We start from the raw sequence: 27,913 nt of genomic DNA, 5'->3' as shown, positions 1-27,913 counted from the left end.
TCTTAGACAGGAAGAGAAGTGGCAGAAACAATTCTGTGCTTCTACAAGACACTAACATTCTTGTATTCCTTTCTTTTTTTCCTTGTATGTTGGGTGGTTGTGGGATGGGTTGTTCCATTGAGGCATTTCAGGAGCTTTCAATAGAAGAAAGATGCACATCCAGCAGAAGTTAGTAAAAATGTACTCGAGCAGTTCTATGATTGTAATCATACTGGCACCACAAAACAATCCAAGCTGGCCACCTACATCAGCTGTAAAAGAAGGAAATAAATATCCTAAGCATTTTAGTTTAGTCCAACAAGGAAACCAAACCTTGCCAGGTTCAAGTGCTAAATAAATTCAATATAAATAATCCATTGCTTTAAGAAAACAGAATTAATATTCTTAAGAATGTTTATAAGAGAAGACTAATGTGTCTCTTAAAATTCTAAATAAAGAAGGTAAACAGAACACATCCACTGTGAAACAGATACTTAAAATATTTCCTGTTTCTATGTCTTTTTAGCTGTTTTCCTGCATCTCCTCCCCATGTTCTCCCTCTCCTCTCTGAATCCCGTAAACATCAGTATTCTTACAGTCCTGTGTGTGATACAGCCGTAAACCAGTGCCAGACTTAATTCTTACTTTCAGCTGCTGCCCATACTGTAGGTTCTTTAATGGGATGAGAGGAGAGAGTATCAAAAATGACCATGGGGCAGACATGATTATTACCATTATAACATAAAAGGCATTGCTTTCTGTTTAGAAACCCACGTAGGCTATGACTCAGGAGCGGAGAGAATAAAAACCAGGTTTGTTTGTGTGGCCTACTTTAGTTTAATTATTAATCAGCAGTAAATAAATGTTAAACATTCACTTACCAAGCAACTCGGATATAGTCAAGGCCTTCTGCTGCTGAGTTATTTTGTAGCTCAGATCACTATATTTAATGTCAATACTCACAAGGTTCTGCCTAATGACAAACACATACAGCCTTACTAGAGACATTCAGGACTGCTATTCACTTTCAGCAATGTTTATCAGCATGGACAGAGTCAGGGAGGTGTGATGGTGTCTTTTAAAGAACAATTAGAGTGTTACCAAAATGAGTTAAATGACTGAAGGAAAAATTTTCTAATGCCAACAGTTAGAAGCTTATCAGAGGAGTAGATCTTCAGGCTGTGCTGAGAAAGTAACTCTAGATCTGTACTGTGAGATAGACTTGTACTTTTTAAGGGTCACAGAGATAAGCTTTAGTGAAAGCCTCAAGCATCCTGAACTACAGTGGATACAGTGCTTGAAAGTGCAGTCTATTGCTCCTGTGTGCAACTGCTGTTTAATTGTGCTTATTTCAATGAGCATGTTTGTGCAGAAGGGGCTTTGTCCTATACGCAGATGTTAAGTTCTATCCTGTGCTAATAGCCTCATTTACCTAATTATTACCTAATTACCTCATCTGTAGATTATATTCTTGTCTGTTGCAAAAGTGGAAGAGTAGTTAAATCTGAGTTGGAGCAAGACCTGTGAAATTATTCAGTGTGAGTAAAGAGCTCATCATTGATATCATGTCTGCTGAAAGAATCTGCCTAACTCCTGAACGGAATATAAACCTAATGATTGTGGAATAAACCAGACAAAAAAAAACCTGATTGCAAACATAATGATGGACCTTTAAGAATAAAAGTACTGATTATTCTTCAGAAGTGCAAAGAGCTACAGATTTTTGGCTTGACAGTGATAATGAGCTCATTAACAATATTCATGATAATGAAATATTTGCTGTACAAAATAATCACTTCTGTATCTTTAGGTGATAATTCTAAAACTCAAGATAGCACTGAATAATAAAAATAATATCATTTTCATAACTTCTATTAGTAAGACTTCCTACCATTGTCATGGAGTTGCTAGCAGAATTATCCAAATAAATATTTAACTTTTCCCTCCTTACATTTTCAGAAAGAAGTAGATTTCAATGTTTTATAGTTTGGAATAGGTACTCATTAATACAGGGGCAGGAATCCTATTGGTTAAGGCTTGGTAACAGGGGAATGCTCTTTATTTTCACTTGCTTAATTGAATAATTACTGAATCATGCATGATGTTTACAGACAATAAAATAATCAACAAAGATAATAAGGATTAATACTTTTGCATATAACAACATGTTTGATTTTCATAATCTTCACTGGATATAGACTTCTTAATAGGGCCTGTAGCAACAGGACAAGGGGTAATGGGTTTAAACTAAATGAGGATAGTCTCAGACTAGATATAAGGAAGAAATTTTTTAAAGTGAGTGTGGTGAAACACTGGAACAGGTTGGCCAGAGAGTAGTTTCCCATCCCTGGAAGTGTTCAAGGTCATCTTGGACAGTGCACTGAAAAACCTGATCTAATAGATGTCCCTGTTTATTGCAGGGGGTTGGACTAGATGACCCTTAAGGGTTCATTCAAACACAAACTATTCTATGATTCACATAATTACTGCTCACATGTAAACATATGTAGACTGATGGCCTCAAGAGTAAGAAAAGTGAAGTCACTGAAACAATGAAATACAGATATTTCGTTAGCCAAATTTTATGCAGTTCTTTAGAAACGTATTTCAAGACCAGGTTGGACAAGGCCTTGGGTGATATGGTTTAGTGTGAGGTCTCCCTGCCCATGGCAGGGGGGCTGGAACTTGATGATCTTAAGGTCCTTTCCAACCCTAACTATTTTATGATTCTATGATTCTATTTCAATGTGTGGACACAATGAATTCATGTAGCGTGTCTTAATACTTGCACTGTTAACATCTGTGTCTGTGAGCAAGAGGCAGTTCAGTCTATAAAACTGTATTAAATGCTCTTTGACCACTAGATAGTATCTTTCAAACTCAAAATCATTCTATTTCTGAAGATGTAATACTTGCTTGCAAGGAACTCTGGTATCAATTTATTATATGGTAACCATAAGGCATGTATGCTCTATTAAAGCATAAACATATATGATATCTCTTCTATGAAATTAAAAGTATGTAGGTTGTCAGCTCAATGCTACTACTGAGTGACACAGCACTATGCGTAACAAGCTCTAACACCATTTCCTGGTTAAAAGGTGTAGTCAATACTGTTGAGACATGTTTTCACGCTAGAAGGTCCCTTCTTTTGGGCATAGACCTACTTCTTTGCTGTGTAGTCTTTTCAGTCACACAGAAATGTGCTATTTCACTCTTCTGCTGTCTCATAAGGGTTAATATTGTACTAAATATTTTCTAAATAACTTCTATAATATAAACTGTATTAGTGGATTCTACTAATAATAGAAAAGAATGATAAACTTGTGATATTATTGCTACGCTAAAACCTAACTCATCAGTGCTTACAGAGTTTCCTTTGAGAATGGGTTGAGAGAAAGCAACTTAATATAGTATCTATTTAGGTGGTTCATTGACTTCAGCTGTGGAAGGGTGAAGATTTATCTTCTCTATTGGATGGATTGTTCATGTGGACTGTAGGTAGAGTTGATAACCTTGCCCTTTATTTTTATTTACAAAAGTGATCAGAAAAGCCCACTTTCTTAGAAAAGATCAGTGACAGAGTAGCTAATTGAAAACATTCCTTTTTTATTGCAGTATCTATTTTACGTTACCCACAAGACTTAGATGTATCTAAGTATTTTAATATATATGAATATGTCTAAATTTAGCCAACTTTGTCTAAGACTTTTTTATCTCAGAGACAGCATTATTAATATCTCACATAAGAATGTATTTTTTAAAGGTCATATTTAAATCATATGCTCTGTTAGTACACTTAAAAGTAATTGATAATTTCTTTTTAGACAAGGTGTTAAGCAAGATTACCTGATGTATTCTGGGTTTTTCTTCAGTTTTGCAGAATAGTATTTTATAGCGTTTTCTCCTCCAAAACTTGAATATGTGACAGTAGTAGGATAATCTGTTTCTTCACATGGGGCAGGGCAAGTGGAATTGTGGGTTCCTACTGTACATAATCCTTTCATCTCTATATCATCTGAAATGTCAAGATAAAGAATCTACATAGAATTTCTAAAAAAAGCATACAGCTTAAAACCTTCTTTTAAAACTTACAAAATAAGTATCTGTAACTGGCATTTGGGAAACTGGTGCACATTGACAAGGGTTGAGATTTTTATGTTCCTTTTCCCCAAGGAAATTCAGCACCCAGAAGTGTTTCCTCCTCATTAGGGATTTATGTGCTTGTTATTTTTCATTCAGTTAAACAGCAGGACAACAGAAGACTCTCCATGTTCTGTGCTAGCTTTCTGTGCTTAGGTGTATAGTTTTTGGTCTTGGTGCCTTGATGTCTGCCTAGCTCGTTTTAGTGCACAGAAACAGCTTCCAGAGCAATGCCAGTTGCAGTTTACTATTATCTAATAACTACATAAAAATCTTGGTAAGATAATTCACTTTACCTTAACCCCTGTCTGCAATTTGATAATTGGGCTTAAGACAACTAAGAGGGTTTAGGGACAGCTTTTTTTCTTCAAATACCAAAGAGAAGCCACAAGATGCTGCAGGTCTGGCTGCTCATGAAGTTGAGGAGCTATTCCTCAAATAGTTACAGAAATCCAGGAAGCATGGAGAAAATTAATGTAGAAGAAAAATGGTAAGGCATAAATGTTTCCTAAATCATAAACCATCACCCATAGGTATCTGGTACTCTGAGATGAGTACCATAACCTCCTGCTTGTGATGCTGTGTTTGTCCTGGTGTGGTGGTGGCCGTTGTATTTTAGGGCTTTTGCAGCCTGCAGGGGAGGAGATATCTCAACCTGCTAGTTGATGATTTGAGGTGCTCTCCAGGGATGCTGGTGGTGTGGATTTTATTGATAGCCAGCCTTTAGGGTTCCTAAAATATATGCTCTCACCAGTGGTAGGTCGTGCAGATAGTGCTGTCATTTGAGAGTTTCTTATCAGATGTTTAACTTCTCCTGCACTGTAAAAGGAGACTAAACACCTAACTTGGGGATCTGGGGAGCAGACACCTACAAGCCAGGTTCCCCATGTGCAGTACTGTGATGCGATCTCCTTGTGGGGTACAACCCTTGTGGGGTTATTTTGTTAAATTGCTCACTGGTTTCATTGAAACTTGGTTACAGAATATCCATTAAGTAAAACAATATACACATTTCCACCATGACAGGCTACCAAAGATTGTGATTATATAAGGTTGTGAACTCAGTGGGATCTATTTCAAGACAGCCACAGGAGAGATAATCATTGTTCCTAGTGGTAGATCTTGCATGAATATTGCACACACCTAATCAAAACAGAAAAAAACCCTGCACAGGCCCACCAAAACTTATTAATCTACCTGTTATCTTAATCACCCATTCCTTTGGGAGAGTCAAGAATCCAACACAACTAAAAAGGAGGCCTTCTAGAGTTCATGAGAAGTTACTTCTCAGACTGCCAGTTGCAGTATTCTCCAGGTTTACAGATTCTGTATCTATTGTGTGCACATTATTTGATTACAGAAATTACTTGTATTTGGAGCTCTTTCAAAACCTATAATTCATTTTACTATTGAAAAGGTAAAACTTTGAAGTCCAGTGATTTTCAATTATATTTTCTATCAGCTGGCAAACCTGTTATTACTGTGCTGTTCACTTTTCTGTCACAAATATAAAGAATACAACGTTGGAGCTAGAAGGATGATACTTTGAAGATGCAAGACAGAGGCTTGATAATGGAAAACAGACTAATTGAACACTCTTCTATTTTATACCATTTCTGATTAGTAAAATTAATTCTTATGTTTGATTTTGTGATTTGTTGGGTGTTTTGGTTTTTTGTTGGTTTTTGGGGTTTTTTTGTGTGTTTTTTTTTTCTAATTGGCATCTATTTAAAGCTCTATTCTGGTCTCTGCAGAATATTTAATGAACTGGGATGTACTCAGTTTCAGTACCGTTTTTGGTATTGTTTTAGTTGATGGGTACTGTCTGCTATTTCAAATTGGCTTAGAAAATATAAAGTTATTACTTACAGACTGCCGGATAAACACAATTGTAATACTTCAGCAAATCGCACTCTGTTCCATTTCCTGAAAAATAAACAACAAACTTTAGGAAGTTCAATTAGAGTCTAGGCCTTAGCTCTGTTTGTACCCCAATGAAACATAATGTCATGGAAGCCTGCTTAGCACTTCTTGTTTATCATTATACAACTGAGAAATCAATTTGTTTGGGCATGATGCAGTTACCAACACCAAAAGGGGCATATAATGATGAAAGACAACAGACCAAGCCAGGAAGCTTGTTGTTGTAGCAAACATCTTTATTTTGTGTGCCAGACAGAACTGCCTTTAAGCTTGTGGTGCACTTTTTGTGTTAGCTTGCTGAAGCAGGGAATTTCTGCTTTTCTGAGTGGAAATGAGAAAACAAAATAGGGTAGATGGGATTACACCCATCTATGATTACACCCATGTATGATTACACCCCATGTGTTTCAGCAAAAGTTTCGAACTTCATGCAAGAGTTAATTGGAGACCTAAGGGGTAAGACAGCACCCTGAGCTAACAGTAAACTTTTCCGATTTCAGATGATCTCAGTTTCACCCATTTTTTCCCTTGCATGGAAATACTACTTTGCAGTTTGGCACACAGTTAAAGAAGGCATTGCCCTCCTTTATCTCACTAGTACTGTATAAAGCTCTCACCCTGGGTAGGGAGACCTAGATTTAATTGCCTTCTCGAACTCCTTTCCATGAAAGTTCCCAGGAAATTGCCGACCTCCTTTCCAAGAGGCTGCCAAACAAATGAACTGGAGATCACCCATTAATGGGTCTCCCTTAGTGAAAACGTTCTACCTTGCCTTGTAACCTTATCTAGGTGTTCCTGCTCCGGCAGGGGGATTGGACTAGATGATCTTTTGAGGTCCCTTCCAATCTCTGGCATACTGTGATACTGTGAATATTTAAAAATATATCGAGTGAGAAAGTGGAGGCAGGACAGTGCTTTCTTACCCCCTAATTGTGAAAAAAGAGCTGTGGGAGCAGAGATTTGGGTTCCAGCTCTTGCTCTAGAGAGAGGTGACAATATTATCATTGCTTTTAATGCTGAAAAGGTGGGAAAGAGGAGACTTTCCCTATCTCCTTTGCTGTTCAATAATAGGTGAGGACTTCAAGCAAGATGATCGGTGTAGGGGTATGATATGCCTGAGAAATACCTGGAAGAATGAATGGCAAGCAGCCACACCAGTCCTGTATGTACTGGGCTTTGCATTCCTGCAAACATCCATTAGTACTATAAATCCTGTGGTAGCGAAGCTTTTTATCAGGCTTGCACTCTCCCCATGGGTATTCTTGGATAATTGACTGTAGGATAATAATAACAGAAGATATATATAGATATATATATATATTGTCTCAGTTTTAAATTTAGATGTTATTTTCTCACAATTTAAAGTACTAAGGAAGACTGTTGAAGGCATAAGCAGTAACATTGTGAGGCAATTGGAGGCAATTACAGGTTATGCTTTTGGGATTATAAAATCAACTCCTCACAGCAAAAGTAAGACTTGATCAGAAAGCCTAGTGCAGAAGAGTAGTGCACTCCACTTGGATTCCACTAGGAATCTGAGACAGTCTTAATGCTAACAAAATATGCTTTGGTGTCCTTGTATCATTATATGTCAGCGAGACTGTAAGATGTTAGGGAAGAAAGGCTGATTTGAATAGATACTGATTATAACGACCAGAGACACCCTCCTCTGCCGCCCCAAAATTGAAATAATTTTGTTTGTCTATGAAGGAAATGTTATTTTTAGGAGTCCCTTTGGCATGATAAAATACTTAACTTCCAAAATGTCTAACTCATGGTCATAGTTCAGAAGAGGAGACAGCAAAGACCAATATTTCCCCTTGATGGACAAAGTCCTTACCTTCAGCTGGCGGATTGCAACCTGTGCATGCATTCCAACTGGTGTTAGTAAACCTAAACCATCAAAGTGTGGAAGCTCTCTGGGTGAATGGATATCAAAAGTTACCCCAGCATCAGTATAACCAAGAGAAGGTTCATCGGTGAATTGTTCCTGATGCAAAAAGAATTATTTAAAGTAGTTTTGGCTCTGCTTACCATCTGAAGCTTTAGCTATATTTAAAATGGTGCTGTGCTTTTTGATTTGGTCTTGTATCTCTAGTTGCATTTTAGGCAATTTACAGATAAGTATAGAAGCAAGCTGACTTGAATTTTCTTTGCTAATGGCCTCTGTGGGTTTCCTTCCAGTAACTATAAAATTCAGGGGTGTTTTTTATTCCTTCTGTTATCTCCCAGTTTCAAAAGCAAGAAGACATAGATAAACATTTACTCATAACTTGGATATTTTCTCCTTTTACTTGCAACTACCCATCACATTTCAGCAAACTTTCCATTACTCTCTCCAGAACCTGTCACTCCTGTCTCGTAATTCCTAAAGAATAAAAGTGAATGTCTAAGTCATTTATCACTCAAAATATTAGTTTTCCTCGCTGACCTCACAAGGTGATATTAATTTTCTGGGTTTTATTGCTCAAAGATAATTGTAATGAGGCCAGAGGCTATAGTGCAAAGACCAAATCTTAGCTGTCATTGAGCACTTACAGCTGCTGCAACTAAAATTCAGTAATGCTTTAGAAGCTGGCACCATATGACTTCCCTTACTGGGCCTTTTATTAAAATGAATTTATGTCACCCCAAAGTGCTTGTGTAAAATGAGATTACTGCTCTCATGACATGTTTTGACTGTAGAAGAACTGTACATATGTACATATACATTCACTTGCAACTTTCAGAACCATTTAGCTGGGGACAGAGTCAATAATTCTGACTTTGAAAATCTGTGTTAGATCTTCCCTTGAAAATACCCTCTCACTCAGAAATGGTCTTCATATAGAAATCTGTGCATGAAATTCTGAAGGTCTGTGTAAAACCAGCCAAACAAAAACACAAATCCAAACCAAACCAACTCAATTCAGCTGCAAGTTATTACATGAAATGTGATTTATAATCATTAGGATAGCTGTACCTGTTGGACATCAAAAAGCAAATGTAAGCCTCTTCCAGACAAACTCACTCTTCTTGCTGCAAGATCATTGTGATTAAAAGTAAAGCAGTTTCCATATTCAGTGAAAACATGTTCAAAATCCTTCAATAAAGGAAAATAGGGAAGAGTAAAAGGAAAGAAGTTTCCTTAGTGAATTACAATGCAAGAGATGGGCTACTGGAGTGTTTCTTTTTCCTAAAGGCAATGCTAAATGTTTCAATCAGAAAAGTGCTAATTGATGGAAATATTCAGAAGGATTTCACCCTTTCTGCAGGAAATTAAGTTTAAAGGAGAAATTTCATGTTATTAATCTGTCAGCTGCTCAGAATCATTTAATGAAATCCTGTTTTTCTATACCTTATAGAAATTATATAGTTACATTATCTAGAAATATATATTATTTAATAGACATATATTCAAAACCAACTTGTTTAGTTTTTTCAGTACATGTTTAGTGAAGATTGTTTCAAATCTAAATGTCATGTTACACATGAAAGTATAGTTTTTGCTTTAGTCTTAGTTATTAACACTAGTATCTTTCAGTCAAGAGGGCTCTCCAATGCCTAATTTTATAAGTTGTAGCATATCTATAGGTTATATCTGAAAGAATAAGGTCCTGACTTTTCTGTTCATGTCTTCTATGTAAGTTGGGAATTGCTCTATGGAAGAATTGACATAAAAATACAATGATCATATTCTTTGGTTGTTGTCCAAAATTCCCAAAGCTGGACTATTTTCACCTCATTATTTAAAATTCCTGTGGAGTCTGCATGTAGTTACCCTGGCTGTCTGTATTCTTGACCTCAAGAACAAAAGTACGTAATCATGTATTGCAAAAAAACTTTTCAAACTGACCTTCATTACAGGCCATTTATGGACAAGGTTGTTGGATACAGTCTGAAGGTTTGACAGTTGCCAAAGGCTGCTATCTCCAGTGCAGAAGTGACACTGGACTGAGAGCAATTTAGACCGAAATCGCATTTTACAGCTCAGGGAGTCCTGCAGGCTGTTTCCACAGTCAGTGGGAGAACTGGGGTCCTCAGGGTAGTTTAGAGCAAAACTTTCTTTCTCCATTGGGTAACTGTAAAGGAACAATAGGAGGGAGTAGCTGGCAAAGATAGGTGTCTCAAGTGGGGAGTGGTAACAATATACTTCCCTTCTCCTTATTTTATTAGTAAAATAAACATCTTTACCTGGGGGTAACATGGCTTTCCAAAAAAGTCACATTCTAGCAATGTGCTGTTGTTCAGATAAAACCCATTTTTCTTTGTAAACTCTTTGATGCTGAAGTTCTGGTTCCCAAGAAGAAAATCATTGAGCTCTTGAGAATACTTATTTTCCATAGAAAAATTGTGGAGTACTCCAGACACAATGGTCCAAATGAAAAAAATTATCTTGAGGTTGCTTACTGCATGAGCTTGGAACCTGTCAAGGGAAGGAGAAAAAATTGCTTAGTTCTGTGCATCTCAAAGCTGCTCTTGCCAAATCTGTGAGACAACTGGCTGTCTGCATGCAAAATGTGATTCTTGCCCACCACAATGCACTTTGGTCTCTACAATATAAACATATAAATTCTATATTCTATATTATAATTATATATTCTAGATATATTATCTAAACAGAATAAAAATATACTCTCCATTTCTAGGAAGCTATTTTCCATATCTGTAAACAGAAAATGGACACCTTCCCATGGCTATTCTGGTCAGTCTTTGAACAGATTTCTGTAGATTTGCCATCTGTGTAAGACAACAACCAGATTTGGAGAACTGATGAAAAAAATGAAGTTATATTTACATGTGGGAAACTAGCTGGGAGGAGCCATTCCTTTCAAAAAAGCTGTCTTCTAATACTTATGAAATTGATCTGTAAGTGTATTTGCAGTGCTCTCATAAACCTGCTTTACTAAGGCACTACACCCCAGTGCAGAGACAATCTACCTTCCCATAAGCTCTGTGGCTCCATGGTGAATATTGTGCAATATAACCCAGGGTGGCTTTACATGGGGCAATGCGAGGGATGCAAATAGTTCCAGATATTTGAGACTGGGACTTCTAGCTGATTCTGCCAGGGAAAGGCAGAAGACTGAGGAAACAATGTGGTTAAACTTTCTGTATTTCTAAAACTGTTCCTAAATTACATATTTGCTCTAAAAATCAGGCCATAGGTTTGTAAAATTATTTTCAAGGTGGCCGCATCTGAATGTTGGCCATTATCTTCAGATGTAGTAATCTGTAGTGAACTTCCATGACTTCCAAACAGACCAAATGTTTCCCTCCTGAAAACCCCACTGACACCAGCTAGAACCATAAAGTTTGACCATCTCTGAAAAACAACATCTGCTTTGTCCAAAATTTCTACATTTGTCTGAGTTTCTGTTTGAATATCTGTGTTTGCAAATCTCGTGTTTTATTTTTAACTTGGGTGTAACTGGTGACTGTCCCTCAGTTGCACTTTAGAAGCAGTGCTTGTACATAGAAGAGCACCACCAGAGGTGTTTCTGTTCCAACTTATGTTTTAAAATTTAAAAATCTGTAGTTCAATTGTTCATCTGAAGGAAGGGGAAGATTAAAAAAAAGCAGCCCTCTACTTGATTCTTGTACTTTCCTCTTCATTTGGATCTCATGTGTGGTGTGGAAGACATGCCCCTCGGAGCCATATTTACTTTATGTGATTTGTTAAGGCATGTTGTGGAAGCCAACTGTTTTCACATATAAAGGTATTGCCTCTAAAGAGCAAATAACAAACATAACTTTTACCTGTTCAAGTTGCAGAAAGTCACAGCAGGGAATTGGACATTTTCCACATACTGAACTACCATTGTAGTAGTGGTTGGCCAGGTGAAGTAGTAGATGAAGCGGCTGCAGATTTGCCATATAACAATGGCAAAACAGCCCATGACTACAAACAGCCACAGCACTTTGCGAGTCTTGCTCTGTGTTTGAACAATATTATGCACTCCATGAAATGAAGTGGATGAGGCAAACTCCTGATGATAATTTCTTCTGTCATCCAAATGTGGCACCAGTTTCTTTATTAAGTACAATTGTATCTTTTTCAATATTCCTTAATATGGAACAAAGTGAAAAAACATTTGTAAAATTAGCATTTAAATGACACTTAAAGGAAACCACATAATTTTGATATTGGAAGCAGCTGTAAAATTTTTCTTTAACTGTAAATTCTCTCTTTAAGTAGTGAACTTGCCTCTCAGGATGGAAGACTTGTGTGCTGCAAGATGAGCTCAGTGCTGTCTGGGAACAGACTATATCTTGCAATATTTCAAGCACACAAATTTTTAAGCACATTAATATAAAAGGGTAGTTCCACTTCTGTCGAAAAGATTGGATTTTGACATACCTCAGTGATATAAGACCAGAGGTTGCTGTGAACCTACTGTAAAAAGCTGAGCATCTGATTTTTACAGTAACATCCCATTAAAGGCCTGGTTCTTCATACTTGCTCTGAGAAATTAGGTAAAAAGGGAAAGATATGGAATCATATTAAAGGAAATTTTACTCTTTCATTATTAAAAGTTTTTGGATAAAACTTGAAGTTACAGGTTCAAAAGGAAAGCTACTGTCTGGGTTTTTAGGCTTGTACATGTCTGATTCCTTAACTTTGAAACAGGACTGCTTTAGTTTTCATTTATCCCACTTTTCTGCAAAGTGATGTTAAAAAAAAATATTTTTAGATCTAAGTTTAAAAACAGTAACGAATATAATCAGTACCTGGAAATTTTTTTATGCTTGCTGCTGAATGAACTTTGGGCATGGATTTGAACAAAATGTTCTCTCAAAACATCCAAATGAGGGAAACTTAATAAGGCCTTTCCTGTATCTAGTTATAATTGGACCGGTCTCTTTGCAAAGTGCTTCATTTTCAGATTGTTATCTGCTACTTTATTTTGTCATTAAGAAAGTCCATAGGAGCCATAAATTAAAGAAAGTTTGTGAGACAATAATGATTAGGACTTGGAAATACGCTTAGATTAGCATTTAACAACAATTAAGTGCTTCCCTAATTCCATTTTTTTTTTTTTTTTAATAGATTTAATAGTGTGGCATACATGGGAGGAAGATAATATACCCTTTATAAGACTGATTTACTTGAGGCTATTACAGTTGGTCAAAGGATGTGAAGGGGTCATCTGCCAAAGCTATTGTGACCACATCAGCAATCTGGGATGCTGCTTTGGTCTCTGCACGGTCTGGGGCCTGTGATAATGAAATCTCAGATGATGCTAGATTTCAAAATGTTTCTGAAGGGAAAGAATTTTCTCTGTTTCTCTTTAAAGATGTAAGAACTTTGATCAGTACTGGCTGAGTTTATTGTGAACCCTTTTTATCATCAGGTTTCTGCTGGAAAACTGTTCAAAAGATTCTCTCCTAGCTCTAGTGACTATTAGATCCCATTGCAAAGCTGTTCACTCACGTGTGCTTTTGTCTTGCTTTAGGCTTCCCTCTCACCAGCGCGTGTGCAGTGGGACATGTGCTTTGCTTGTTCCCTAAGTAACAGCAGAGCAAATTACATTCCTACCATGTGTCTGCGTCTGCTGTCCATAGCCTCTAGCAAGAGACCACAAGCAGTCAGACCCTATTCTCTCAGGAAAAGTGCTGTGTATATTCTTTCCTCCTATATACACTGTGCTAGGTAGAAGAATGATAGCATATGCCTACATAAGAATGAACTGCCATCAAAACCCACTAGTTAGCTTAATCAGTAGCAGTGTAACTTAGAATTTATGCAAATATGTAACTACGTTGTATTTAGCTGTTGTGCATAGCTACTGCAGTAAATATACATGGTTTTATCTGATTGTGAAATTTTTGCTGTTAGTGCATAAGATTATCTAATATCATATTGCTGCTTTCATTGCTGTCTTTCGCCAGAGGAATTAGCACTACTAGGTGAGTGCATATAAGAATCCTTACTCTACTTTTAGTTTTCATTAGAAAATGCTATAATTTAAAAAAAAAAATAAAAAAAAAAAGATTTTTAACTACAAAGGATCATGTGGTAGATTTCTGGTATGAAATTTCTCATATGTGGTGGATTGGAAAACAGTATGAAATATGTGAATTAGGAGTAGCCATTTGCTCTGGTATTTGGTCTATTTGAGGAACAAGTACATTCCAGTGATATATAATTAATAATAGAATGGTTATTCCAGATCTCATTTACTAAATAATAATACACTATAGTAATGGGTGGGTGTGAGATTATAAATTATTAACCCTTCATCCTATGCAAAGCTTGGCTGTGTGTATCTGTACTAAGGTTGTGTAACCAACACAGATGAACTAGCTTTAAGTTGGGTATCTGTGGAGACAGTGTTCTCACAGGAGAATGGATAATTGGTACATAAACTCTGAATAATCCTGAAAGATACAGCAAGGCCATGAGAGGCCCAAGGAAGCTTAAGCAAGTAAGATAAGAAGCTGGAATTCACTGAGTTAATGAGAACTGTGGACTGTTGGCAAGCTTTCGAGGTCAAGTTCCCACACCTGTGTTTAACCAGTTATATGCTGGTTGCAAGGGTCTTCAAGATATGTATCCAATCATAATATGCCAAATCACTGTAAGTGCATGTAAGAAATAGTATTTAAGGGGTTAAGGCTTTGTAATAAACGGCTTTTGTCTGATCATATTGATCTCTGTCTGAGTCCATATATTTTCTGCGGCAAATGGCGCCCAAACAGGGACCCCCCATATTTTTGATATTGAAACTGAAGGAATTAAAGTGCGTGGCACTGAAGAAAGTGGAAAACGCGGAGCCGCAGGGACGTCGGCTGGGTTCAATCTGGCAGGACCAGGATCGGGAGGTAGTCGCCTCGGAACAGGGCCTAGTGAGCCCGGAAGACACTGCGCAGTGGAAATAAGGTAACAGCCGACGGGGTCTGGAAGAGGGTTAGGATGGGGAATCAATTAAGCAAAGAAAAAATGGTCATCCTTAAGCTCTTCCAGCATATCCTCTCAGTGAGAGGGATAGAATATGACGATAATCTGTTAAAAAGATTGTTGCTCTAGAGTAAAGAAAAAGAGCTGATCAAGGGGGTTAATGAAGCTTCTGATCTCGGGACTTGGAAAAAAATTGGGGCATGCCTGTGGGATCAGGTTACTTGTGGGTTTAAAGAGGTGAAGTCTCTTGCTGCCCCCTGGTTACTACTAAAAGGGACTCTAGCCGCAATGAAGGCTGAGAAACAGGCGGCGAAATCCGTTTTTACAGCTCTCTCTGACTCGCCTTCACAACAGCAGGGCTCGGCACCTACATTAGATTCAGCACCCAGTGCTACAGCCATGGTAGTGTCGTCTGCTTCAGGCATAAAACATTCTGGTCAAAAACCGGCGCGCAGTACAGTACGAAAGTTTGAGGACCCTGCGCCTTTCCTCTATCCTGTGTCAACAACGCCTTTACCAGCGGTAGCTCCAGCTGATACTCGGGAGTCAGTAGCGGCTACTGAGCAGCCAAAACAAACTGATGTTAACCCTTTTCGTGCTGCTACTGCCCCTGAACTTAGTCCCCAAGAATTTTTGCCAGGGTGGGAGTCTCCTGAGGAGGAGAATGTAACTCCTTCACAGCTCCTACATTTTAAAAGTGGGTTTGAGGAGCTTGCTGCAAGGGCTGCAGATGAGAATTCAGAGTGTAATCCTCATCACCCTTTGCACGGTGTTTCATCTGAAATGTTATTGGGAAAGGGACAATTTCACCCTGATGGAGTACAGGCTTGTATGAAAATTGAAGTTTTACAGCAAGCACAGCAATTGGCTTTAGCCGCTCTGAAAGCTGTGCCGGAAGCAGGAAAACCTAATCCTTCATATACATCAGTAAAGCAGGGACCTACTGAGCCATATATGCAATTTATTGACAGATTGACAGAGGCTATCAAAAAGAATATTGATCTGGCATCTAATGCTAAAGAATCCATGCTTATGTCTCTGGCTATGGAAAATGCTAACCCGGCTTGTAAGCGTATTTTGCAGGTTTTGCCAAAATCTGCTGGTCTTCAAGAAATGATGGATGCATGTTCTAAAGTGGGCACAGCAGAGGAAAAGGCTGGATACATGGCTACTGCCTTCGCCGCTGCTGTTAAACCCCTTCTACAACAAGGTCAGGGTGATCGTGGGGGTACTAAAGGACAAGCTATTATTGAACGAACACATCAAACTTTGAAACAACTGTTGGAAAAACAAAAAATGGGGGAAGAAGGATGTACACCGGTTGCAAGGATACAGAAAGCTGTATATGTTATGAATTTTGTGCAATTGACAGGAGACTTTAATGACCCCCCTGCCATAATACATGGTCAGGCATTAGGTTCAGGTTATATGACTAAAACTCCGGGTATTTGGGTCCGGTATAAGGACTTGGAAACCGGCATTTGGAAAGGTCCTGCGGAAGTAAAACTAAGTGGTCGAGGTTGTATGTGTATAATTACAGATTCTGGTCTGTGGGGGGTGCCGGCTCGATGGGTGAAACCCTGGAAAGAACCAGCACCACCGCAGGACAACCCCCTTGTCAGTGATTGAATTAATTGAAATGTCAGCTTTTATGGATGTTTTTCAGTCCTTCTTATAGTGAAGAGAGCAACCATTTTTACGTTAAAGTAAAAAAAAAAAAAAACCAAACAAAAAAAACCCCACCATCCACCACCCCCCACCCACCCCCCCGAACCTACAGTGAGACAAACACGGGATACAGGCGTATTGCGTGCATTTTCGGTGATGGGAAGGTCTTTCATATGTTCTTATCAGGGGTATTGGGCATACTGTGACTCATTTAATACAGTCTCTCTGTGATACTCATGCACTAGAAGTTGGTAAAAATAAGTATGTCCAGGTTTCTATCAACCTTTGGAGACCTTTGTAGATATTGCTGGCCACTTCTTCCAGCACAGGCTGGCCACCTGTGTCGGAATGAGTGTGCATTTTGGTCAGTATAAAAGCCCAAGTCTCATGTGCTGTGGGGGAGGCAGAGCACTGTAAGTGCATGTAAGAAATAGTATTTAATGGGTTAAGGCTTTGTAATCAACGGCTTTTGTCTGATTATATTTATCTCTGACTGAGTCCATATATTTTCTGCGGCAGGTATTCAAGTTGCTGCTAGAGAGACAGTAAGGTCTTGCAAGACCTCAGACTATTAGTAAGGTCTTGAGAGCGCTATGTTCTTTTAGAACCAATACAAAGTACATTTAATGTAGGCATTGAGCTAAAAAAATAATTTTGTCAAAGATGTGAATAAACCCAGTATTTCTAGAAGATCCAAAGGGTAGAGCATGGATAAGTAAAAAAGCAAGGAGGTAACTAAATGAGAGGAATCCAGATCTAGGAGCAAATCACATATTTGGAGCCAAATATAGAACATAAATGGAAGAACTATATGGTAGCTCATATGTTCAGGATGGGCTACAGATGCTTTGCCTCAGGAAACACTGACTACTGGAGAAGCCCCAAGAACCATCATGGTTAGTAAGAGAAACCTGATTTTCCAGTCTGTTGTTAAAGAAGAAATGAGTTCCCTGCACCAGGGACACACGGCCAGGGACATACAGTTATCAGCTTACACAAAAACCTCAGAAATTCACAGTATCTATAATGTTAACACTGTAAATTGAATAATTGAATTTAAAGGTTTCTTTTCATTTCACTCAGCAATTAGTTGGTCACAGTCTGTAACTGCTTGCATACACTGACAGATAACAGTAATAGGCTCTTTGATCTAGTGAGGAAAAAAATGTAACAGGACCTCGTGGGAAGAACTGGAAGCTAAGCTTTTGCATAGCAGAAATAAGGCACAACATTTTCATTTTTATATTCCCCCTGTTTAAGTGTGATTGGATTTTCATTTGTGAACTTATTAAAAAAGAATGGCCTTTTCAAATATAGCTCAGCAGCCGCAGGAGCTCTTGCCTGGAAGGAGTTATATCATTCAGAATAGTAGTTGCCTAGTTAAAACTTTGTTGTCTTTATTCTAAATAGCTAGAGACTTTTCCTCACCCCCTGAATAACTTTGTGATTTTTTTTTTTTTTTTCTGCAAGCTTTTTTCATCTCTCTCTTTATATCTTGAAAATGTACACTACAGCTCTTTTTGGACAAGGTTAAAAGAGAAATGAGGCAGATTTTCTCATTTTGGTTGTCAGTCCTGAAAAAAACCACCAAAATGTAACAAAACTCTTGGTAAAGAACTCTAATATGTCTAGTCACATACCTTTAGCATCCGATTGAATGAATCTCTGAAGCTGGTCCATGAGGCTTTGCTTATTTCAGTAAGGAAGGAATGGGTAACACGCTGCCTTATCACTGGTTACCACTAGGTAATGGCTTTTATAGAAAACTAAATGGGAGTTGATGCTCAATGACACATAACACTGGGCAATTTACCTGCCAGGGTTGCTATGTTTTGCATTTAAGTAAAGTGCTTTGCAACGTAAAAGAGATTATTTTTATGACAGGATCATATTTATATACATTTCAAGTCAGTATTATACTAATAATAATACAAGTGCAGGCTTGACTGGTGTCTTGCATCACTTTGCAAATATCTTCTGTATTTTGCCTGTTATTTTAGAAAGACCAGTTATCTAAACTAAAATACTGTGCTGTTCCGAACTAAATAGATTCTCTTTAATTAGATAAGGAACCCTTCCTGCTCTGGAGGGCAACGAATGTCTGCCACTAGGTTCCCACCAGCAGCAAAATTCAGTTCATCCACACTTTGAATAGCTGTCTTCATAACCAGCTCCAGATTTCATGTTCTTGTGGGCTTTAGCAAAAATGAGCTCTTATTCCTGAGAACTGACCCTCTGGGTGAGGATGAAAACGCATGCAGAGTCAATCATTCCAGTAACCCCTTAAGATAAAGGATAGAGACTGCTTTTGTCTTAGATGTGTGGTATGATCTTGTTTGAAGTTTTCTCAACTTAAAAACCTAAGCATCTAATAGAAGGCAATTAAAAATACAAGTAATTTTAGTACTGGGCTGTGCTTGATTAATGCTTTAGAAAATAATAATAAATTCCCCCTCTGCACATTCCCTCTCTGTTCCAGTTCTTTCATTTACTCTCTTAGTAATGGTTCATTTGATAGTCCATAGTGTTCTTGGGTTATCACGTATATTAACTTGGTCCCTCAGTGCCTCAGTGTCTAGTTGTTTGCAGACAACTTGGCAGTTGTTTTCTGCCATGTTGTTAAAACTAAAAGCAGGAAGCTAAAGCACTGAACTCCATTTAGTCACTCCTGTGTGACAAGCAGAAGATTTTTGTACTTGGCTTCTTGGAAAGCCTAGCTCTGTTTGCCACTTTTGCCTCACCGTTGAGGCTCTTTGCTGGGGCAAGCTTTGCACAGCACTTGCGTTCACTCAAGCAGTGAAGTGCTTAACAGTAAACTGTTTTTCAGCATCTGTATGTAACTAAACCACATCTAGTGCTCTGCTGAGCACTGATTTGCAGATCCGTTGAGTCCTGTTAATGCAAACCACTTTAATTCACAGTACCCAGATGATGCCTCTTGCTTGAGTTGCTTGACTTCTCAAAGCAAATTATGTTGGTCTTTATACCACTGTGTGTATACAGTTAAGGAGTACAAACTGTAAATTGCTCTCTATGCAGCAAATACGATTCATCCTACTGGTGTTTGTGGTAAAAATTCTGTGGTAAAAATTCTGTCTTACAAAGAACCTTTATGTAATACTTCAGACAGACATGGCTTGTGTTGTCTGGTTCTGTTTTACAAAAGAAAGTGATTTTAAAAGACTTCTTATTTTATAGTTGTTTTACAGTAATTCTGAAGCAAACACTAGGGGGCGAAGACCAACCTTGTATTTGTTCATCTTTCCCAAATGGCTTGCACAAACAGCTTTCAGATTATAAATTAGTCACAGCCAGCTTGGTTTGTCCGGTCAGTTCTTGCAGTGTGTATCTGGTTATCTGAATAACACATTCCCTAATACTTAATGCAGCAAAGGTTAGGAAAAAGAACCAGTGAAGAGGTGGTCATGATGGCTTTTGTCCATCTATATTGTAAATTTTGTACTCAAAATGTCATTCCTCAGTGCTGTTCAGTTCTCCTAGGGTGCTAAATTTAAACAAAATGCTGCAGCCAGCATAACTACACAGCTATTTGCTGAGACAAAGAGATAATGTGTTTCCGATAAAGTTATTTCTTTATAGCCTCATTGCAGCAAAATGTCTCATAGGAATTCTCGTGGGCTGCTGAGAGAAATTACATACATACAAGCACAAATATGTGTTCAGTGCATATTTAGCTTTCATTGGACTTTTTTTTTCTCCAGAATGTTAAAGTGCTTCCTTCCAATTTACGTTTCATTGCATGAGGCTCTGCAAGTGCTTTAGCAGCATTAATGCTTCTTATAATGTTTTGCTTAGCTCTCTTTTTTAATAGAAACTTCTCAATTATTACCTTCTTTTAAGTCAGCTCAAGGAATGCATTTGCTAATATAGCAGATAGCAAATACTCAATTTATACAAAATATACTAGGAAAAAAAGGAAAAAGCAGGGGAAAAAGAGTGACCAACATCTGGACTGTTTTAATGTATTGTCATTGCTATTTCATGGCAAATGAAAAGCTGGCATATGTGAAACGTGGTAACTAATTGTACATGCAACAATCTGTCTTGCTCCTTCCTTCAAAGCAGGTATGCCAGTAGATTCAGAAATGGGGGAGAGGGGATGTAGAAAAAAGCCTCATAGATAGTTAGAAGGGGGACTCATTGGGTCTGTCTGTGCATCAAGGCAGAATCAGCTATGACTGGAGAAATTATAAACTCTCCTCAATATTTTGTAGTGCTCTACAGATACAAGAAATGTTGCTACATTTTGTTTTCTGATGTCTGTGTTGCCAGAATTTATACTGGTTACTCCTTTTCTCATTCCCTTGTATATGGAAAATTTTTATTAATCATTCCTTTGAAAGAAAGCTATTTATCACTTTTGCCCCACAATCTTCTCTTAGTTATACAGGTCATGTATAATTCTTTCCATTTCTCTTAATGGACCATATTTTCTATGTTAATTTATTGTTCTTGCTATCATTTCCTGAGCCAATTCCAAGTGGTCTTCATGCTTCTTGAAGACTGGTACTCAGTACGTAATACAATGGATTCTATGGATTGGAAGGATTCCATGTCATATAGAAAGTTTCCATTTAAAATTTCCAGTATAAAATTTGCTCTTTTCACAGTTTTGCCTGTTGTTGCTTAAACATGTTATTTTTGAATAACTGAAAAATCCAGGTGATTTCTAAAGAATTTCTTATTTGCTAGTTTGGTTATCGCAACCAGCATTCAAGAGTGCTACTGTTTGCATTACTGAAGCTGCACATTATTTATTTCAGTGATTAAGATAGTTCTGAATTCCAGCCCCCATCTAACAGCATGCTGTTCACCATCCAGGCTGTTCATTTGTCAATTTAAGTAGTGTACAACCTATTCCATCACGCAAGTCATTAATGATAATACTGAATAGGATGAGCTTAGCAAATTTTTATTAGCGTTTGCCCTGAACCAGCCCTTTGAACTCCCTAGCCAGCTGTACCATGGAGCAGACAGTAGACCAAGTTGAGCCATGGAGGCAAGGGTGTAGCTTATGGCTCCAGATTTTGACTTCACTGTACCTGAAATAACCAGGATTCAGCTCAGGAGAAGAAGAACAACAGCTTTCCTGTACTAAAGAATTGTACCTTGCAATGTGTGGCTGCAAGGCATTAAAAGAGGATAGGTTTGCCTTAGAACAACTCTGTAGCATGTATTCAAGATACGTGTTTTTTCCAAAGTTTATGGTTTTGGCTGATATTAACACATTTCATACATGAAAAGAGGAAGTTTTGGCAATAGCAGTGAAAGAACATTTTCTGCATACTTGGAAAATAATTACCAGTCAGAATGTGAGAAAGCTAAATTGTTCCTCTGGGACAATTCAAAGAGCAGGCTGCTTCATTGTCAGAGCACAGCTTGCAGGCAACCTGTGCAAGCAGTCAGCATGAGTGCTGGTTGGTATACATAGAAAATAACAGGTGTAGGATGACCTGGTGGTAATCTAGGAAGAGTTCCTTTTTGAGCACATCTTGGGGTGGGAGATTTTTTACCAACATTAACAGGGTCAGATACTGTGCAATGTGAAAGGAATCCTGCTGCATTACGCTGAGCCATAAATGATAGACAGTGGGGCAAGGGTATTGTGCTGGGATGTGTGAAACATAAATGGAAGTTAAAGGTATGGTGGGAAGCGATGACAGATTTCTTTGTGTTTAAGTAGAAAAAATACAATTAAAATAAAAACAAATTAAGATCTTTGCAGCGCTATCTCTTCTCTTTGTAGCTTGCAAGACCTTGAGCTCTGTTCCTCCCCCATGTACAAATGTCTGATTGGATTATTAATATTGCATCAACTTCAAGCTTGTTTGTTTTAGCCTTGAGTCACCAAGTTTTAGTTTTTTTCAAAACTGACTGTTAATTTCAAATGCTTGTTAAACAGCAAGTCCAGTTTTGAAAATCACAAAGCACTCACTTGAGCGGAGGACCTGTTTTAGTGCCAAATTTATCTTCCTCTCTTCTTTTTATGTGTCTTTATTCACCTATCTCTTGTTATTTTATTACATTGGCTGGGGAAGTAATTTTGGTTCAGTGCTTGAACAGCAGCCTACGCAGTGAGGGTTTGACTCATGCTGTGCAATTTGAGTTGTACCTTTTCAACCAAAACATAACAATAGCTTCTGTACTGCATTTCACTATTATAGTTGCGCGTTTGGTGTCTAAACATTTTTAATCGCCATGATTTTATGGAACTAACAATGCTTACATCTATACATTGAAAAGATACTTACCTTTTGAATGCTTCATCTCAAAAATGTCACAACAGAATCTGCACAAGTGCAGAAGAGGGTGACTGGGACTATAAAGGTATAGCACAGTTATTTGTCATAAGATCGTAAGCCATGACTTAGTACCAAGCAGAAATGAAAATTACTTGATTACTTGGCAGAAAGTTTGAAACTAGCACAGGGAGATACTCTTTCATCTGATATGCACTTTTATTATGGAAGTCATTGCTGCAGACTGTGGATTCACAGAAGGGTTATTAAGTGCAAGGACCTGGGTATCTTAGGAGGGCCTGGGCTATCAATACTGGAAAGTTAGATGGATATACCAGAAAAATTATCTCATTGTAAACTTGCTTTTCAGGTTGGTGGGGTTTGTTTTGTTTTTTTTTTTTCTTTTAAATGTTTGTTTGTTTTGTTCCAACACCTCTTCCAAGAAATCTGCTACTTTCTAGTAGAATCTCCTCAGCATGGCATGACCTACTAGGATCTTTTATCGAACTCACTGACGCCACTGTTTTGTAGGTAGAAGCTGTCTGTGCTGGATAACTCCTAGTCTAATTCTGGGACAAGCGTTGGGAAGCTCCAAGCGTCAGTTGTTTGTAGCCAGAAGGTCTCGGAGCAATTTGTTCAAGTTAATGAACACTGCAAAAGCACATTGATCTGTGATGATTTTGTAATCAGAACGAGATTTTGAGCAGAAGAATTGGTGACACCATCCAAACCATCTGTGTGTGCCTTGGTCTTCTTTTTTCCTCCGTAAGTGATTTCATATGGGATAACTTGAGATTTGGCTTAGGTGAACAAGTCACTTCTAATTTAATCACTTCTAATCCAACACTTGTTGGATTCATGGCAATACATAGGGGGTCACTCTTACTAATATTTTAGACATAAAGCCCCACACAATAAGAACATGCAGGCTCTTGACCCCACCTGTAACTACAAAATACGTTACTGGCCACCTCCACCTTTCATCAAACCTTGCCTTGGCCAGGCTTAGAAGGGGGCTCCATTTTTGCATGTATGAATGAATCACTTCTCTCTATGTAAGTCCAGTTTGTATCCGTACTGCAACCCTGTTGCAGCTGAGATGAGAGAAGCTAGCTCAGCCACCCCATGTCCATCTGGTTGAGGAGAGGTAAACAGAAAGGGGAGGAGGGTGGATTAAGAAGGGTGCTTAACAATTCGCATGCTGGTCATGAAGGCCATGACAGTTCATTTGAAGGCCCCAACGTGCAGTTCTGTGAAGCCGTGGGGTTTTTTTTCTGCTGTGTTTGTCTTGTATTCAGGCCAGTCGTGAAATAGAGCATTCTCACTGTCTGCTGAAGGTCAGAATTCTCTTGATAGGTATCTGGGATGAGCAGAATTTTTTCTGTCTGACTTTCATACTTTAGAAGTAAATAAACAAATAACTAAATAAAAACTCAAGGCCACATACACACACTCCTGGTCTTCATGGCTTTGCTCAGCCATTCACAACACGAACAGCAAGTTGTGTGTGCATTCATGCTGAACAGTCAGAATCACATCTGCTTCTATGTGATTTTGAGTGTTCAGCATGAGGAAGGGAAATGACAGTGCATTCTGAGAAACAAAAGTAATACTGTCAATTAAAATGAAGGTTGTGTTTTGCTTTCAGATGTATTCACACGGAAGAGCTTTTTGCGTCAAGACTCATTTATGGTAATGCTAGTATAAAGAGATGGCAAAGCAGCTGTAAAATCTCTGCCAGAGCATAAAGGCTTCTCTCAAAAATCAGGTCCCTACACTGAGTCCCAAATTTGAGCAGCATGGCAGAAGCAGATTCATTTCTAAGGGTCTCACAGCCATGCCAGTGTTTAAGGCTCTGAGCTGACCCAAAACTGAAGGCTCTTTTAATCTGCATTGTCATCTACACTGCTAACAGACAGTTTCATGATTTTGTAGTACAAGTCACTTTTTAAACAATTTTTTTAGTACCAAGTTCATTACAGACTTGTGAAGCCTTGCTGAGATCAGGTGAAGGCTGCCACTAAGATGAATGAATGATAGTTCCGTATTGTCTGTGTTTTATTTCAGGGGTTTTCAAGTCCTCACTAAGACCTTTTCTTCCACTGGTCTTGTATGGTTTGAGATCTGTTGTAGCTGGGGAATAGTTTAGTTAGAGAGCAGAACTCAGCTAGTGTGAGATTAAATTTCCCTGAATGGTGTCAAGGATGGTATTATCCATAATATCACCCAGCTGTTCTGGAAACAGTCAGTCTACAGTTTGCTCTCGGTAGATATGAGGTGCAGGTAGGAGTTATAAGCTTTAAGTCCCATACTTGTTTTTGCTTCCCTCTATAAGACATGAACCTGGTGGTCTCATTTGGTTTGCTTGTTTTTGAAGTGAGGCAGGGATAGGTAAGGCTTTTGTTCAACAAATTAACATGAAGCTGCTCCCAACATTTCTAGTTTTCAAAAGGAAACATGGACTGTTAAATTATCATTAAATTCTGCAGTGCAGTATCAGATCATACTGATTGAATTTATGTACATTTTAGATTGAACATTTATTTCAATTGAGGTTACATATGAGAGAGAAAAGAACAAATTATTTCTGGTTTGTGTGCAAAACTGGAGAGTTCATATACTTTCCCTGATAAACATAGATTTGCATTTAATGCACAGAATATAGTCTGACGTTCATTATACAAATATATACAGAGTATATATTTTAAAAGCTAAAAACTTTCTAAAACAAATTTACTATGTAGTCTTTTTTCTTAAACACATATTTGGGTTTTGCTTTCCATAAAAACCCAGAGCTTGAGCTTACCACCTTCATTCTGAATTGTTTATGAAAGTAACAGCTTTCTTACTTTTAACTATCTCTGCCATTAAAAAGGAATTATTAAATTACTGGAGCTTTTCTAGGACCTGAGTGAATATTTTGATAAGTGTTTCATGTATTGACAGCACTGCAAAAAATATTTTTGTTTCTTATTTTAAATCAAAGCATGATGTTGTACAAACATGGTTAGAGGAATGCATTTGTGGCCCAAGTGTGGGCTTGAAACAAATGGTTCATGTTACTTTCCCCAATGTCTTTGCAATTTTCTGATGATTTGGAGAATCATATTTTTTAATCCTCTCATGTAAACCTTAAGGTTCTTGGTTGCTAGTGAATTACAAGAGAAACTGATGGAAAACAGATGTTGGTAAGGACTCAGACACACTTGGGAATGCTTTCTGCGCAGGAGGATCCTGAGTATAGCAAGGCTTTCTAATGGCACCAGCTCAAGAGGGTTGAACTGGAGAAAGTGAACATGGTCATCGAGCAAGAATGATGAGATGTGAATGCAGATGCAGGTGGATTTGGATTGTCAAATTTCACAAGAGTTTCTAGGCTGGTGGTTTCTAGAATGGAGGCACTTTGGGACCAATCAGCTATCACACACCTAACCAGAGTTTGAACATGTTGGAAATACTGAAAATAACTTTCTAAATTGTTGTAGTCTGGATGATTTGATTGACTGAAACTCATCTGCTGCTGAATCAGAGGGAGGAGTATAGTGCTTGGTTCAGACAGTATCCTCAGCTAGATTTTGAGGGAGTTTGGTAACCCTGAACCAATTGAGGGTAGTATTACTTCCCAAACAGGGAGTTAATATTTTGTTAAGCACAGAGTTTAAAAGGTCTCTGATATTTCAAAATCCTTTGCCTGCTGGGTAGACAATGTAAAGGTTGCATTTCAGAGACCATTGCTCTGGAAGTTTATTATTCTCTGTATCCCACAGAAGAAACTAAAACTCCACAAGAAAATGGATAACTTCTTTGGTGAGGTTAAGAGTTTGATGTTTTTCAACTACTCTTATTTTTATTAGGTTCATACTCTTTCTTTGCTTGTGCCATGAGAAAAGGTAACAAAAATTCTGATTTCACTGTGGATGCTCAGATTGGATGTTTCAGGTGAAGGTATATAGAAATGACAAGATAAACATTACTTGTCCATGTCTTTGATGTCTGTGCATGTGAGAGGTACCAGCATGTACATCAAGGTTCTTGAGTGCAAATGGGATGGTGAAAAGCACAGTTTTCAACATTTATTTCTGATGTATATGCCAGTGCATGGTCTTCATTTTCATCTCTACTCGCCTGCATCCTGAGCGGATGTGTAGATGTGTGTGGTGAGAGGATTATTTTCCTCTGACAAGTTTTATATCCTGAAGGAGGATCACCTTGACCTTGCCTGATGGGTTGCCTCAGTGGAGTCCTACTTGTGGCTCAGCTTAGTTTTAAGCTAATATTTGTACAGCCTGACGTACGGCATCTGGCTGAGCAGGGTACATATTCCATCACCCACATACTGCGTATGATTCTTTTAATGAGCCAAGTCATTCTAGTCACTCTGAAGTGACTAGAACTACTGAAACTGCCACAGTCACTGCTAAGGAGAACAAGTCTTGCAGAGAGCAAACGGTCTCGGGTCATGGGGGCCCTGCAGCTTTGTTTGCAGTAAAACTGGGCATTAACTTTTTTTCAGAGAAGGCTAGCAGGCAGGGAAGAAGTGCACACTGGTTATATGTTACATCATTGTGTGTTAAGCTGATGAATAAATAGAATTGAGTAACGTTTGTCAATAAGAGAAACTTTTGCATGAGGAAATAAGATCAAGAAATTGCCATGAGTTAAACAACTGGAAAACCAGCTTGAGAGGGACATGATTAGTTTTAGTGCTTTCACTTAATCTGTGTGCATTTTTTGAAAGTATGTGTATCACTTGAAATCTCTTACAATCATTATTCAGTCTAACATTCTGCTTCCTCTTCCCTTTCCTTTTCCATGTTTCATTTTTTAAACTTAAAAGTACCTTGATATCTTGATACAAGGGTCTGCAATTAAAAACTTACTTTAACGATTCCTACATTTATTAAATATTGCCTTTTTCTCATATACGCACCCCTCATTAACTTACCCCAAACACCAGCCTTAATCTTCAAAGAAGCAACTGGTGGAAAATGTGCAGTAAAAAGCATGTAAAGCATGTGCCACAGGACACAGCAAGTATACCAGGCATTCCTGGTTTGAC

At 38.1% G+C, this 27,913-nt stretch overlaps 2 protein-coding genes and 1 long non-coding RNA gene across 3 annotated transcripts in view; 2 read left to right on the top strand and 1 right to left on the bottom strand.

Annotated features, from left to right (window-relative positions):
* The window catches only part of LOC133280945 (uncharacterized), a 185,943-nt gene that overhangs the window by 145,903 nt on the left and 12,127 nt on the right, over positions 1-27,913 (top strand). The window lies entirely within an intron of this gene.
* The window catches only part of TDO2 (tryptophan 2,3-dioxygenase), a 68,219-nt gene that overhangs the window by 28,343 nt on the left and 11,963 nt on the right, over positions 1-27,913 (top strand). The gene's annotated exons all lie outside the window — the stretch shown is intronic.
* Positions 4-27,913, bottom strand: ASIC5 (acid sensing ion channel subunit family member 5). Its single transcript, XM_061475963.1, has 10 exons — positions 27,800-27,913; positions 11,785-12,091; positions 10,219-10,450; positions 9,008-9,127; positions 7,886-8,035; positions 7,172-7,319; positions 5,992-6,048; positions 3,829-3,997; positions 861-952; positions 4-251 (listed from the first exon to the last, which is right to left on the bottom strand). Exons 1-10 carry the CDS (start codon positions 27,867-27,869, stop codon positions 52-54), a joined length of 1,545 nt encoding a protein of 514 aa, XP_061331947.1. The 5' UTR covers positions 27,870-27,913; the 3' UTR covers positions 4-51.

This window comes from Pezoporus flaviventris, unplaced genomic scaffold, assembly GCF_033815535.1.
Source record: "Pezoporus flaviventris isolate CSIRO_AGI_PZ_B2104156 unplaced genomic scaffold, CSIRO_AGI_Pfla_v1 ptg000002l, whole genome shotgun sequence".
NCBI classification, from domain to species: Eukaryota; Metazoa; Chordata; class Aves; order Psittaciformes; family Psittacidae; genus Pezoporus; species Pezoporus flaviventris.
The sequence above is the reverse complement of the archived record's forward strand: the minus strand, read 5'-3'. Positions and strand labels throughout refer to the sequence as shown.

Coding starts and splice junctions, on each gene's coding strand:
- ASIC5 (XM_061475963.1), bottom strand. CDS start 27,869: ATGCTTTACATGCTTTTTACTGCACATTTTCCACCAGTTGCTTCTTTG. Junction 7,320..7,885: donor TTGCAATCCGCCAGCTGAAG/GTAAGGACTTTG, acceptor ATTATCCTACAG/TCAATTATCCAAGAATACCC. Junction 953..3,828: donor AAAAACCCAGAATACATCAG/GTAATCTTGCTT, acceptor GTTTGTCATTAG/GCAGAACCTTGTGAGTATTG.